Consider the following 12437-nt stretch of genomic DNA (forward strand, 5'->3'; position numbering starts at 1 on the left):
ACAACTTTGATCGTTTTTAATTTGGAGAGTGGCTCTTAGAGGATCTTGTGTTGCAGCAGTGTTTTCCACTGCTAAAAAACCCCTGCTGTTTCTGGGGTGGGGGGTGGAATAAAAATAAGTTGAAGGTGGGGGCGATGAAGGTGGCTGTATTGCAGTATGGACTGAAATAAAGCAACTGCTTTGACTAACACCTGTGTGGAAAAGAAATTTTCCAAGAAAACGTCTTTTGCTTTTAAAAAAAAAAAAGAGAGCCAGTGGCTAGGCATGAGGGGGTTGCCCGGAGTCCGGAAGTGCTCGGTGAGAACTACAGCTCCCATAGTGCCCCGCGCGGGGGAGCCGGGACGTGCCGCTCACCTTCCGACGCGGTGACCATAGCAACAGGGGAGCCGGCCGCCATGGGGAAGGACTACTACGCCGTGCTGGAGTTGGGCCGCGGCGCCACGGACGCCGACATCAAGAAGGCGTGAGGGGTCCCGGTCTTGCGGGGGGAGCCCTGGGGCCTGCCGGGGCGGGGGAGCGGCCTGGGGGGCCGGGAGGTGGTGGTGGGAAGGGGGGCGGCCCTGTGCTTGGCTGCCCTTTGCTTCCCTGCCCTCGCCACAGCGGCGGCCTGAGGGAGAGGAAGGGCCTGGGAGAAGCTGCGAGGGAGCAGCCTGGGTCGGGGGTGTTCTGGCACCCCGGGGCTGGCGGTGAGGCTGGGCTCTCCCCTCCTTTCCCCTTCGTAGCTATCGGAAATTGGCCTTGAAGAACCACCCTTTAAAATGCAAGGAGCCCTGGGCACCGGAGAGGTTCAGGCAGCTGGCGGAGGCCTACGATGTGCTCAGCGACCGTAAGCGGGGAGATGGTTCTCTTCCATGGAGTTTAGGGGCTGCACCGGGCATGAAGCATCTCTGCTCTGGCCAGAGACGTGCTGAGGTCTGAACCCCCAGTCACTGGCACAGCCGGGGAGGTAGTATCAGCTCTGTGACCCCCAGCCAGGCTGATTGCTGGCATATTCCTGCTTCCATCCCAATTTGCTGTTCTCAAGGCGGCAGGGGACCCTCCTCTCCAGTCTCTGCCCCAGCAAAGCCTGGATCTCAGGCTCTGAGCATGGGTCAGATCTGGATCTCAGCATGGGAAAGCGTGGCAATTTCCAACTCCTTCTTCCCTAAGCCATGAAGAAAGGCATCTACGACAAGTTTGGAGAAGAGGGTCTCAAAGGCGGCATCCCCTTGGAGTTTGGTGGTGAGAACCCCTGGGCTGCTGGCTACGTGTTCCACAACAACCCTGACAAAGTCTTCAAGGAGTTCTTTGGTGGAGACAACCCCTTTGCAGGTAGGTAGCGGGGCTCTGGGGGGTGGCCCAGGCCCATTTGTAGCTTCTGTGATGCCATGGCCACCACCAGTCCTGAGTTTTAAGCTTTACAGGAATGTTTCCTTGCCCAGGTACTCTCAGGTTCCTCTGGGGCTGCTGGTCCCCAGTGCTTGAAGGTTAGATCCTGACTTCCCCCAGTCCTGGGTGGGTGAGAGGCCTGGAGGGTGTGTGTGCAAGCTGTTAGCTCTCCCCAGCTACTGTTGTGACCTTTTTCTTGGAGGATTTCTATCAAAAAGAGGCATCGGGTTGGCGAGGCTGCTGTAAACATGTGAGCAAGATAAAAAACACTTCAGCTGGAGGGAGAGGGTGGTCCCAGGCAGAAGCAGATGGGAGCCTTCTGGGTGGCATATTTGGAGTGCTCAGCTTCCACAATAAGGAGGCCACAGGGGACCCCTGACTTCTGATCTGAGTGAGGTGACCCCCCTCCACTCACTCACAGAGTTCTTTGCCGAGGATGGCTCAGAGTTAATCCTGCCCTTCGGAGGGCTGCGAGGACGAGGAGTGATGAAGCAAGACCCCCCGATCGTGCGGGATCTCTACCTCTCCCTTGAAGACCTGTTCTACGGCTGCACCAAGAAGATTAAGATTTCCCGCAGGGTAGGAGCAGTGGGGTGAAGGCGGTTGTGCTTGGCAGGGTGGGGAATTTGGGGCTTGGCTCTCCTCAGTGTAGGACAGTGGAGCCTGAGGCTTTAGGGCTGGTCATGCTCAGAGGGCTCGGGAGGGCACAGCACGGTGCTGCAGGGAGGGGTCTGAACCAAACCAAGCAGAAACACCAGCAGGATCTGAACCGGTGCCGCCCTCCTTCCTGGCTTGTGAGAGGTAATTCAGCAGGAGAGGTGATGTGACAGCTGATGGGAAGACAAGGCTGATTTTGGAGAGGGGCAGAGGGGGAGCACAGTATTTCCTGGGCTCCCACAGCTTCATTTTCACACTGGGCTGTGTCTCCTTTCTGCTTTTAGTGACCTGCATCGCTCCTCTCATTGTCCCAATCTCCTGGTTCCAGCCCTGAGTTTCTCCTAATTGATCTGATCCCATCTGTACCCGCAGCCGCCTTGCTGTGGAGTATGAGCTGTCCTCACCCTCTTCTCTGCCAGCTCACACACAGCTGGATGAGCCGTGCAGTTATAACCCTCTCTCTTTGGGCACCTTGGTGTCACAGATCACCTCTCCGTGTTGTCCCTCGGAGGGGGGGAAGGACAGCCCTGCCGAGAAGAACTTGGGGGTCCTGGTGGGTGAAAAGCTAGACAGGAACAGACAATGCACACTCGCAGCCCAGGCGGCCAACGGTGTCCTGGGCTGCCCCCAAAGCCGTGTGGCCAGCGGGGCGAGGGAGGGGATTCTGCCCCTCTGCCCCGCTCTGGGGAGACCCCCCCTGCAGTGCTGCGTCCAGCTCTGGAGCCCTTGGCACAGGAGAGACATGGACCTGCTGGAGCGGGGCCAGAGGAGGCCCCAGCAACGCTCCGAGGGCTGGAACAGCTCTGCTGGGAGGACAGGCTGGGAGAGCTGGGGGGGCTCAGCCTGGAGCAGAGAAGGCTCTGAGCAACCTGCTGTAGTTGAAGATGTCCCTGCTCATGGCAGGGGGTTGGAATAGATGGCCTTGAAAGGTCCCTTCCAGCCCAAATCCTTCTGTGGTTTCGTGATGGACGGTAGCAGCCCAGAGGTGACTGCCCTGTCTGTGGGGTGGGTCTGGTACCGCAGGGTCAGGATCCAGCCTGCTGGCTCAGTGCCTCCATGGATGGAACCGGTGCCTGGTGCTGGTTGTTCTGATGACAGAGCGGAGCTGAGCACTTGCCTCATCGCAGACCCACTTCTCCAGACATGACCCAGCTCTTCTAACCTGCTTGTCCTGCCCCCTAGGTGATGAATGAAGATGGTCAAACGAGCACCATCAGAGATAAGATCCTAACGATCGATGTGCAGCCAGGGTGGAAGCAGGGCACCAGGATCACCTTTGAGAAGGAAGGAGACCAGGTGATGACCATCGTGTGAAGTTCTGGGCCAGGTTTCCTTGGGACTGACCACACACTCTTTGTACGTTTCCCACTTCTTGTGGGCAGTTGGTGGCATGGCTAATGGGGCAATTCAGTGTTACCGTGCTTAGAACCTCTAAGGAGCCTTTCCTGCCTGGATTTTCTTTAGGGTCGATAAAAAAAGAATTTAAAGGGGTGGTTTTCTGCCTGGCATCAGCTTTGCAAAACCCAGTCTGATTTCCCTTGGCTGAGCCTTTTTGAGAAAAGACTCCTTTTTTTCTTAAAGGAAGAAAATACCTTTCCCTTCTCCATAGCCAGCTGAAAGTGGCAACAAAGGGGCAGGCATTCGTGTCACCTTTCCCTGTGTAAAATCACTTGTGTTACATCAAAACATTTCCAGGTATCTTTTTTTTTTTGACCCTCAATTTTAGGGCCCAAACATCATTCCAGCTGACATCACCTTTGTTGTCCAGGAAAAACTCCACCCAAGGTTTAAAAGAGCCAATGACAACCTCATTTATGTCGCCACCATCCCCCTGGGAAAGGTAAAGAGCCTGGCAAGGGGATGGAGCCAGTCCCAGATTATGTGGAGGGCCTGGAGCACAAGTCTGCTAAGGAGCGGCTGAGGGAGCTGGGGGTGTTCAGTCTGGAGAAGAGGCGGCTGACGGGAGACCTTATCGCTCTCTACAACTACCTGAAAGGGGGTTGTGGTGAGGTGGGGGTTGGTCTCTTCTCCCAAGTAACCAGTGATAGGATGAGAGGAAACGGCCTTAAGTTGCGCCAGGGAAGGTTTAGATTGGATATTAGAAAAAATTTCTTTATGGAGAGAGTGGTCAAGCACTGGAACAGGCTGCCCAGGGAGGTGGTGGAGTCACCATCCCTGCATGGATTTAAAAGCCGTGTAGTCATGGCACTTAGGGATGTGGTTTAGTGGTGGACTTGGTAGTGCTGGGTTAACAGTTGGACTTGGTGATCATAGAATCACATCATGGTTTGGGTGGGAAGGGACCTTTCAAGGCCATCTAGTCCAACCCCCTGCCATGAGCAGGGACATCCCCAACTCGAGCAGGTTGCTCAGAGCCCCGTCCAGCCTGACCTGGGATGTTTCCAGGGATGGGGCATCAACCACCTCTCTGGGCAACCTGGGCTAGTCTCTCACCACCCTCAGTGTCAAAAATTTCTGCCTTAGATCTAGTCTAAAATGATCTTAAAGATATTTTTGTAACCCAAATGACTCTATGATTCTATGTTTGCCCTCTGGGGCTGTAAATGCAGCTCCAGGTCCCACGCTGTGCCTTGCAGGCACTGGTCGGCTGCACGGTGGATGTGAGGACACTGGATGGCAGGCTGCTGAACATCCCCATCAACGACATCGTGGAGTAAGCGCTGTGGGGCAAATGGCTGGTGGGCTAGGGGGTTGGACAGGGCCTTTCTGCAGAACTTGGTGGCCAAGGAGGTGAACGAGTGTTTGGGATGAACCTCAGCATTGGCTGGCTCCTCCTTGGCAAGAGCTGGGTGCTTCCCAAGCACATTCCCGTTGCCTGAATTTGCTGGGGTCTTTCAGAACCTTTTCCAGCAGGTTTGGGGCTGGGGAGTCTCAGCCTGGAAGAGGAGGAGGATGTCCACCATGGGCTGCTTTCCTGGTCTGGGGTCATGTTGCTGGTGGTAGAGGCAGGGAGAGGGCTTGGTGTGGGTGGGTGGAAGACAGGAGTGGGATGGTACAGCCGGCCGGGCAAGGAACCTGGGGGACAAGGCTGGAAGAGGAGGGCAGGCCACCGCTTGAAGCTGGAGGAGGAAACCTGCCCTGAGAAGCCCGCTCAGAAGCATGCATGGGGCTCTGCCCAGGGACACGGCAGGGCTCAGTGCTATGCCCCCCATGTTGGGGTCACGCCATGGCTCCTCTCAGCCCCTTCCTTTGCTTTGCAGCCCCAAGTACTGTAAAGTGGTGCCAGGGGAGGGGATGCCGCTGCTCCATGACCCCCAGCGCAAGGGTGACCTCTTCATCTATTTCAACATCTGCTTTCCTAAGAAGCTCACGCCCGACAAGAAAATGCTCTTGAAAAGTGCTCTCCTGTCCTAGGGGACGACAGCCTTCCAGCTCTCTTCCCACCAATAAAGCTCTGGAGCCAGCACTGTGACCGGGCCCAGGTTGTTCCAAGTACTGGGTCCCCTAAGCCACAGGGTCACCCTAAAACAACAGCCTTGAGGCAGTTTCTGCTGGCCTTGTTTCAGCTGCTCCTTGGTGACGAACATCACCATGTTCCAGGAGCCGCTGCAGGAACGAGGGCACGAACCTGCAGGAGCGCCCGGGCTTGGGGTCAGCACATCCCCTCCCAGAGTGACAGCGATGGTGCTTCCACCCCAGAAGCAGCTGCATTTTGGAAGAGGATGGAAAAGGGTGGCAAAGCCCGGGTCACCCCTTGTAGAAAGCCTTGGGCCCCTCATTTTTCCTGTACCCCCTGGGAGCAGTGTTCACGGAACCTCCTCTTCCCTACGTCTATGGGAGAGGCCACGAGCGTGGCGCAGAAGGTGAAGTGGCAGGGGCAAGAGCCGTGGTGGCATTTGTGAACCAGGATTGGCTCACAAAAATTGGAATGTTGGAATTGAATTGTTGGAATACAACAATTCAGGAATACAACCCTGGGACTCCCTCCCCGGGCAGGGGCGATGCTTGGGGTGGAAATCTGCTCACCCCTCGCAAGGTGGGATTTGAGCAGCGGGGCCTTGAGGAGATCGTAAGGAGACCGCGGGCTGCTTCTCCGGGGAACCAGAGTTCTTTTTTTCCAGTTTTTCAGAGTTTCCCCCCCCGCAATCACTAAAGCCGATCCCCTGGGAAGCCAAAGGCCTCTTTTGCTTTCAGACAACACCTGCTTTGCTTTGTCCAGTGGCACCCGGGGTGGGGAGAGAGTGACCCTAACACACACACCCACCACCCCAAAAAAAGCAAGGGTGCCCTGCTGCGCTCAGACCCCATGGGGGCGGTTTATTGGAAGCGTTGGTAAGGAATAACAGGAATCAGCATGTCCCCAGCCCTCGACTCCGTCCCCCCCTGCCCACACCCCTCGCCGTGTTCCCACCGCTGCTGGGAAGTGATGCTCTTCCCTGCTGGGCAAAAAACTTCTATTTTCCTTCCTCCTTAAACTTTCCTTCTCTGGAAACCTCCCTTCTCCCCGCTTCCTCCCCAAACAGCGTTGTTTCTCCTTCCGTCTCGCCGGCTCCTCCCGGGGGTCCATGTCAGGGATGTCGCTGCTCTCCTGCTGCTTCTGCAATTAATATAATTTACTCCTGTGTCTCGCCAACACTGACGAGAAGGGCCAGGGGTTAGGGGGGAGGTCAGGATCGGGCCAGCGTGGCGGCACGCTGCAGCTGCTCGTAGGAGATGAACATCACCACGTTCCAGGAGCCAAGCCGCAGGAAAGAGGGGATGAACCTGCGCAGGGAAAAGCAGCGCTGAAGGGGCCACCGTGGGGCCACCCCTGTGGTCCCCAAAGCCCTGCCCGGTGCCCCGGCAGATGGGTTATGATATTTGGGGTGCGCCGAGTGATGCCGCGGTGTGAAGCGGGGCTGGTCCATGCTGGCATCCATCCACACCTCCATCGTTGCACTGAGTTTGACAGTGCTCAGCAGGGTGTTCCCCAGACTCACCCCTTGTATAAGCCAGCAAGGCCGTCCTGCATGAGCAGGGCGAGGAGGCAGCTGAGCGCGTTCCGGTACTGCCCGGGGCTGGCGTTCATGTACCGTGTCTTCACCACGTCCACCGGCGACGCCACCACTGTGGCACAGAAGCCGGCTCCAAAGGCGGCCACAAAGTGGCAGGGGACGTTGTCTGTGGGGCAGAGCCGGGGCGTTGAGGGTTGCGGGGACAGGGACGGCACCTGGCCGCGTGCCCCCGCACCATCCTCACCTGTCATCAGCTGCGCCCGCAGCAGCGCGTCTTTAATGAGGTCGTAGGTGACGAGCTCCCCGCAGTTGACGATGGCGTTGCGGGCGATGTTGGGCAGCGTCCCTGTGCAGGAGGGTGGTGGCATTGGGGACAGCAGCATCCTGGGTGCCCTGCCATCCCCACCCGCATCCCCCAGCCTACCCTTCTCCCCTTCCTCATCCCCATCCCCATTTCTGTTGCCATTCCCGTTCCTATTCCTATCCCGTCCCTTTCCCCATCCGCCCCTACCTCTCCAGAGCCCGCGGACACCCTCCTCCCTGGCGATGGTGCGGTAGGCGTCCACGGTGCCGCTGTACCGGCGGGCGCCGTCCAGCAGCGCGCTGTTGGCCTGGAACCGTACCTTGACCACGTCGGTGGGCTGGGCGCAGGCCACTGCCACCGCGCCGGTGGTGCAGCCCGCCAGCACCCGTGCTGCCAGCCCTGTGCCTGGAGAGAGCAGGCGCTGGGACCCCCGTCCGTGTGGGGACCCCAGGGTGAGGGGTTTGGGGGGTGCTTGTTCACCCCGGGATGGGCTGTGCCCCGTTGTGCGCGGGGACGGGGTTCTGGCCGCCTCCGCACTCACTCTCGGCTCCCTTGGGGGTGTAGAGCTGCTTCACCGAGTCGTACAGCCCGATGCGGATGGAGGCAAAGCTCATCTGCCGCTGCAGCCCGGCCGCCAGCCCGCTGTAGAGGCTGCGGGCTCCCTCCGTCCTCACCATGGTGCTCAGCGTCCCCAAAACACCCCGGTACTCCACGGTGCTGGTGCTCCGGGGGATCCGCACCTCGCCTTGGATCTGCGGGATGCCAACCGCGTCACCCTGCCCTCCACCCCCCCAAAAAGACCAGCTCTGGCGTGGGGGCACCCACCGCTGTGGGGTGCTTCTTCTGTCGCTGGGGTTTTGAGGGGCCGGCGGATCGTACCTGCAGCCGCACTTTGGCGGTGTCCAGGGGGAAGGTGCACAGGTCGGCGATGCAGGCAGCCATCCCGGCGCTGACGAACTTCACGGTGGCTGTCGGGGGCACCTCGGGGGGCTTCAGACCCACCATGGTGGTGGAGGGGCTGGAAGGAAAGAACAGGGCGGTTCGTGGGGAAGCCGGGATGCTGCGTCAGTTGAGGCTTCAAGCGGGTGTCCGGTTTTGGGACAGAGATGACGATGTGCCATGGTGGCTCTGGCTGGTTCCAGACAACCCCAAAAAGCCAAATCCTGCTCCGTTTCCTCACCTGCATCCCTGGCACTTCCTTGCTCAGCCCGGGGCTGGCGTGGGATTCAGCAATGCCCACCCGCTCCCTCCCACCCAGGCCAAAATGGAGGTGCTGGGTGAAAGCATCTCCCCCATGACGACCTGCCTGGGTCCCCCGTGCCCTCACCGTAGGGAGCTCGGCACCGCGTCCCGGCTCCTGCCTTACACCCCTCTCGGCGCAGCCATCGCTCTGAGAGGCGGCTCCTTGGCCCCCCTTTATATAGCACCCGGGAGGACATTCCAGTGGCTACGGGGATCGAGTGACAGCGAAACCCAGTTCCCCCCTGTGGCATTTGAGCTGAGAGCGGGGTCACCCAGCACCCGTGACGGGGTGGCTGCGTTTCAGCCCTCTGCTCCCTCACAGGGCTTGGGCAGGGGTGGGGGTTCCTGCCTGGACCACCAGCACCCATCGGAGCAAAGCTTTGGGGGCAGCAGCACCTGACAATGTGGTCCTGACCGTTCGGTGGCCGCTGGGACGTCAGGGACAGGGCAGCAATTTGTTTTTTTTTACCTAAATGTGTTCTGGGAAGGATGAGATGCATGAAACACTTGCCCAAGGCTTTAAAAGCGAGCGGTTCAGAGGCAGCGCAGCAGCGAGTGCTCCCGCCATGGGGCAGGTCGGACCCCTTTGCCTCTGGCACGGGCCACACAGCCGTAATTCATCCCGGGCAGCTGCTTGTTTACCGATGGGATTTCCTCCGCGTGGCGCAATGTGCCCCCCGAGCGCATGCGGAGCAGCCTGAGGGCAGGAGCCACGCCAGTGGCCCGGGGGTGAATCCCTCCCATGGTTCCTGCTCCGTGCAACAAAAACCACGACGTCCTTTCGAGCACGGCCGTGCACCAGGTCAGCAGCTGCGGGCCAGGGCCCAGGACGCAGCCGGAGGCCAAGGGTGGGGGTGACAGCTCAAGAAATGGGCGCCCCTTTTCCACCTTTTTTAAAAACTCGGCCCGTTTATCCCTTTAAGCTATTTGGCACTGAAGGGACGTGCTCGTGAAAGCTCACACTCCCCTGTCGATGCGCGGAGAGCCTCCGCTCTGGCAGGCGAGCTCACGAGAGGGCTTTTGAGCTGGTTTGTCACCCTTCGCTCCATCAACTGGGCTCCAGGCAGAAGCTCATCCAGCACAGACACCCCTCTCGGGCTGCCTGCTCTCTTGTTTTCCCGGCCGGCCGGACCATGCTCCACTGCTGACCTCAGGGCAAGAGGAAGAAGCTGCTTATCTCACACCCGGGAAATATTGTCACTGGCTCTGTGACCGGGCGGTGCCGATGGCCAGCATGCCCCGGCTTCGGGCAGCTTGCAGGAGGCTCAGAGCTCTGCAGGCAGCGTGCGGGCAGGGCAGGTTTTACCACTGGGGTTTAGGTCCCCAGCACGGGCAAGTTGTGTTAGCAGTGAATTATGCATTTAGGATTGCCCCTGCGAAAACCAAAACTGCAGAGGCGAGAGGAAAAAGGGATGCCGACACTTCGGTTCCTTAAATGCTGAAGTCAAAGTGTGGTTTGAAAAGCAGCTCTAATTTGGAGCACTCGCCGCCCTCCCAGGTCCGACTCATACGGCGAGATTTAATTCCTTGGCAAAGCAGCGACCTTTAGGCGTGCCCCCAGCCACGCCATCTTCCAGGAAACATTTCTATGACGTCCTCGCACTGGAAGCTCTTCGTCCGACTGTTAAGGACACGGCTCACGGCCCAGCAGCGGGACACTTTGCACCAGACGATGAGAAACCAGGGGAATTTTATTGAAACACAAACAGCGGTTAGACAGCAATGAAAAAAATAACTTAGCTGAGTTTGTATTGAAGTCCGTTATACGAAAGGTACCCGATATAAAAATGTACAAAAATAACTTAGAATATAAAAGTTCCGTATTTCTAGTAAAACCCTTTTGTACATTGGTATTTTACAGTCGCCTTGGCCTGTGTTGGCACAAGCACCTTGGGCACATCCATGCCTCTAGATCAGCAAATGATGCTTCCCACCAACTTTCTTTGAAGAGGGAGGGAGCTCATCTTCCCTCCCCATCCACAGCACGCGCCGGCAGGGAGGCAACAGTCCTCTGCTCGCCAGCGGGATGGCAAATCGCTACTGTTCCCCATCCTTTGGTTGAAGAAAAAGGAGCTGTCTCAAAATGGAATGCTTTGCATTTACTCAAAAAAAGGTTCATAAGAGAAATTTCACAACGAGTAAGTTCAAGAAATTGAGTATGTGGAGACCAGATAACAGCTCAGCGGTTACCCAGAGCGGTGAGTCTCATCGGGGACCTGCCCTGTCGCTCAGCTCCCCTTGGTTGACCGCCAGCCATTAAATCCCTCTAACAGGATACCAATGACGCAAACTAAAAATCAGAGCCTGAAACCTACAGCTTCCATCTCCTCTTCCCTGGAGGACCCGGCCTTGGCCGATGCATCAGGCCGTGGCTCGGGAAGCAGCTGCTGCGCACGGCCTCTCGCCAACGCTATTCCTTCTTGGAGAGCTGAGCAGAGAAGATCCTGGCGATTCTTTTGGTTTCCTCTTCCGAGAGATCAGCTGTGGGCCGGGGACGAGTCGGCCTTCGGTATGGGATGCCTCCCGGCACAGCTCCGCTTCTGCTCTGCGGAGGGAAGGAACAAGGCGTTAGAGCTCTGCCCCGCGCCCGTGTTCCGATCGTGGCAAACCACGGGGTTGCTGAATACACAGAAAAACACCCTCATGATGTGTTTTCTGCGGCTCACCCCTTCTCCTCGGAGGGGTTTTTCTCTTGTTCCGCACACTGAGAGGCAACTGCTTGGCAAAAGACTTGTTTGTTCCAACCGCTTGGAGAAAAACCCATGGTGGTGAAGTATTTCCCTGCCTGACACAGTATTAGATGCTGCAGCGCTGTTCTTTCCCAGTGCTGCAGAAAGCAAAAGCTGAAGACCAAAACTAGAAAGGTCCAAGCCACACAGTTTGGCTCTGGCAAGTGAAGACTGAAGTTGTGAATGTCCTACCCTCAGCCAAAGTCTCCTTTTATGAAGCCAAAGGAATTACCCCAGCATATTCACCCGCCTCTAACTCTCTGAATTTTCAACTTTTTTTCTTTTTTTTTTTTTTTTTTTTACATTTGCAGAACCCTACAGAAAACCAAAAACCAAGCCACCTTGCAAGGCTCCTACACAAGAAATTTAACCCTGCTGACAAATTAGATGGGCCAGTCCCAGTTACCTTAGGGACCCCTAAGCAGCAGCCCATGAGATAAAAACCACTGTTTTAAGCATTTTAACATCATTTTTGGTTTGTATGCATCCTCCCAGCAGTCAGGCTTCCTCCCAGACCTTACAGCAGCGCTGAAGACCGAGAATTTCAGGGTGCAAAGAAACTCCCATTTCTCCCCCACTAGTTAGAGCCAGGTCGTGGCCGTGACGTGCCAGGAAAGGAGAGACCCGGCCGAAGCAAGAGGTGCCGTTTCAGGATGCGCCGCTCATTAGCTGCGGGGCCGGGAAGGTCTCCGGGCAAGCGAGGTTGGATTCGGAAAGCTGATACGCCGGTCCGGCCTTTCGCCTACATCGCTGGGCTGCTCCTCCGCCCCAGCTGGGGACAGCCGCGGTGGAGAGGTCTCCTAAGGTGAGCGGTTCCCTCTCAGGAGAAACGGCGCCGGGATCCTGTTCGTGTGCGCTCCGTTTGGGGAGGGAAATGGGTTTTTGAGGAATAAGTGTTTTTTGGAGATTTCTGGTGTTTGGTTACCTGTGCTTTACAGGCTCAGATAACGAACACTTTGAATATCAGCCCTGCGACAGCATCGCTGGTGAAGACCCTGATGGGAAAACAAGTCTGTGGAAACAAAACAACCCCTGATCTACACAACCCATGCTTGCTAGAGCCAAGCAAAGCACGAGAGGCTAATTGCAAGTTAATTTAACATCAGCTACATTTCTGCAAACAGACACGCCCAGGAGAGGCTGGAACCACAGACCAAGACTTCCTAGAGGACTATTTTCAGA

The 12437-nt window shown here is 57.2% G+C and overlaps 3 protein-coding genes across 3 annotated transcripts in view; 1 reads left to right on the forward strand and 2 right to left on the reverse strand.

Annotated features, from left to right (window-relative positions):
• Nucleotides 1–395: 395 nt before the first annotated feature.
• On the forward strand, nt 396–5400 carry DNAJB13 (DnaJ heat shock protein family (Hsp40) member B13; the record flags this gene model as incomplete). The annotated part of the gene is made up of 8 exons (XM_082000461.1): nt 396–463; nt 723–826; nt 1150–1311; nt 1790–1947; nt 3208–3321; nt 3752–3865; nt 4623–4699; nt 5247–5400. The coding sequence occupies 8 exons, from the start codon at nt 396–398 to the stop codon at nt 5398–5400; spliced, it is 951 nt and encodes a 316-aa protein (XP_081856587.1).
• Nucleotides 5401–6653: 1253 nt separating this feature from the next.
• Nucleotides 6654–8599, reverse strand: LOC309409728 (putative mitochondrial transporter UCP3; the record flags this gene model as incomplete). Its single annotated transcript, XM_082005937.1, has 6 exons — nt 8164–8599; nt 7826–8036; nt 7492–7689; nt 7225–7326; nt 6966–7146; nt 6654–6750 (listed from the first exon to the last, which is right to left on the reverse strand). The coding sequence occupies exons 1-6, from the start codon at nt 8287–8289 to the stop codon at nt 6654–6656; spliced, it is 915 nt and encodes a 304-aa protein (XP_081862063.1). The 5' UTR covers nt 8290–8599.
• A 2337-nt stretch (nt 8600–10936) lies between these two features.
• The window catches only part of C2CD3 (C2 domain containing 3 centriole elongation regulator), a gene marked incomplete at both ends in the record, with an annotated part of 55629 nt that continues 54128 nt past the window's right edge, over nt 10937–12437 (reverse strand). The window contains one exon of the mRNA XM_082013355.1: nt 10937–11071. Within this exon, the coding sequence (XP_081869481.1) occupies nt 10937–11071 (135 nt within the window). The remainder of the gene's footprint in view (nt 11072–12437) is intronic.

This window comes from Phaethon aethereus (assembly GCF_964289735.1).
Source record: "Phaethon aethereus genome assembly, chromosome: 1".
NCBI classification, from domain to species: Eukaryota; Metazoa; Chordata; class Aves; order Phaethontiformes; family Phaethontidae; genus Phaethon; species Phaethon aethereus.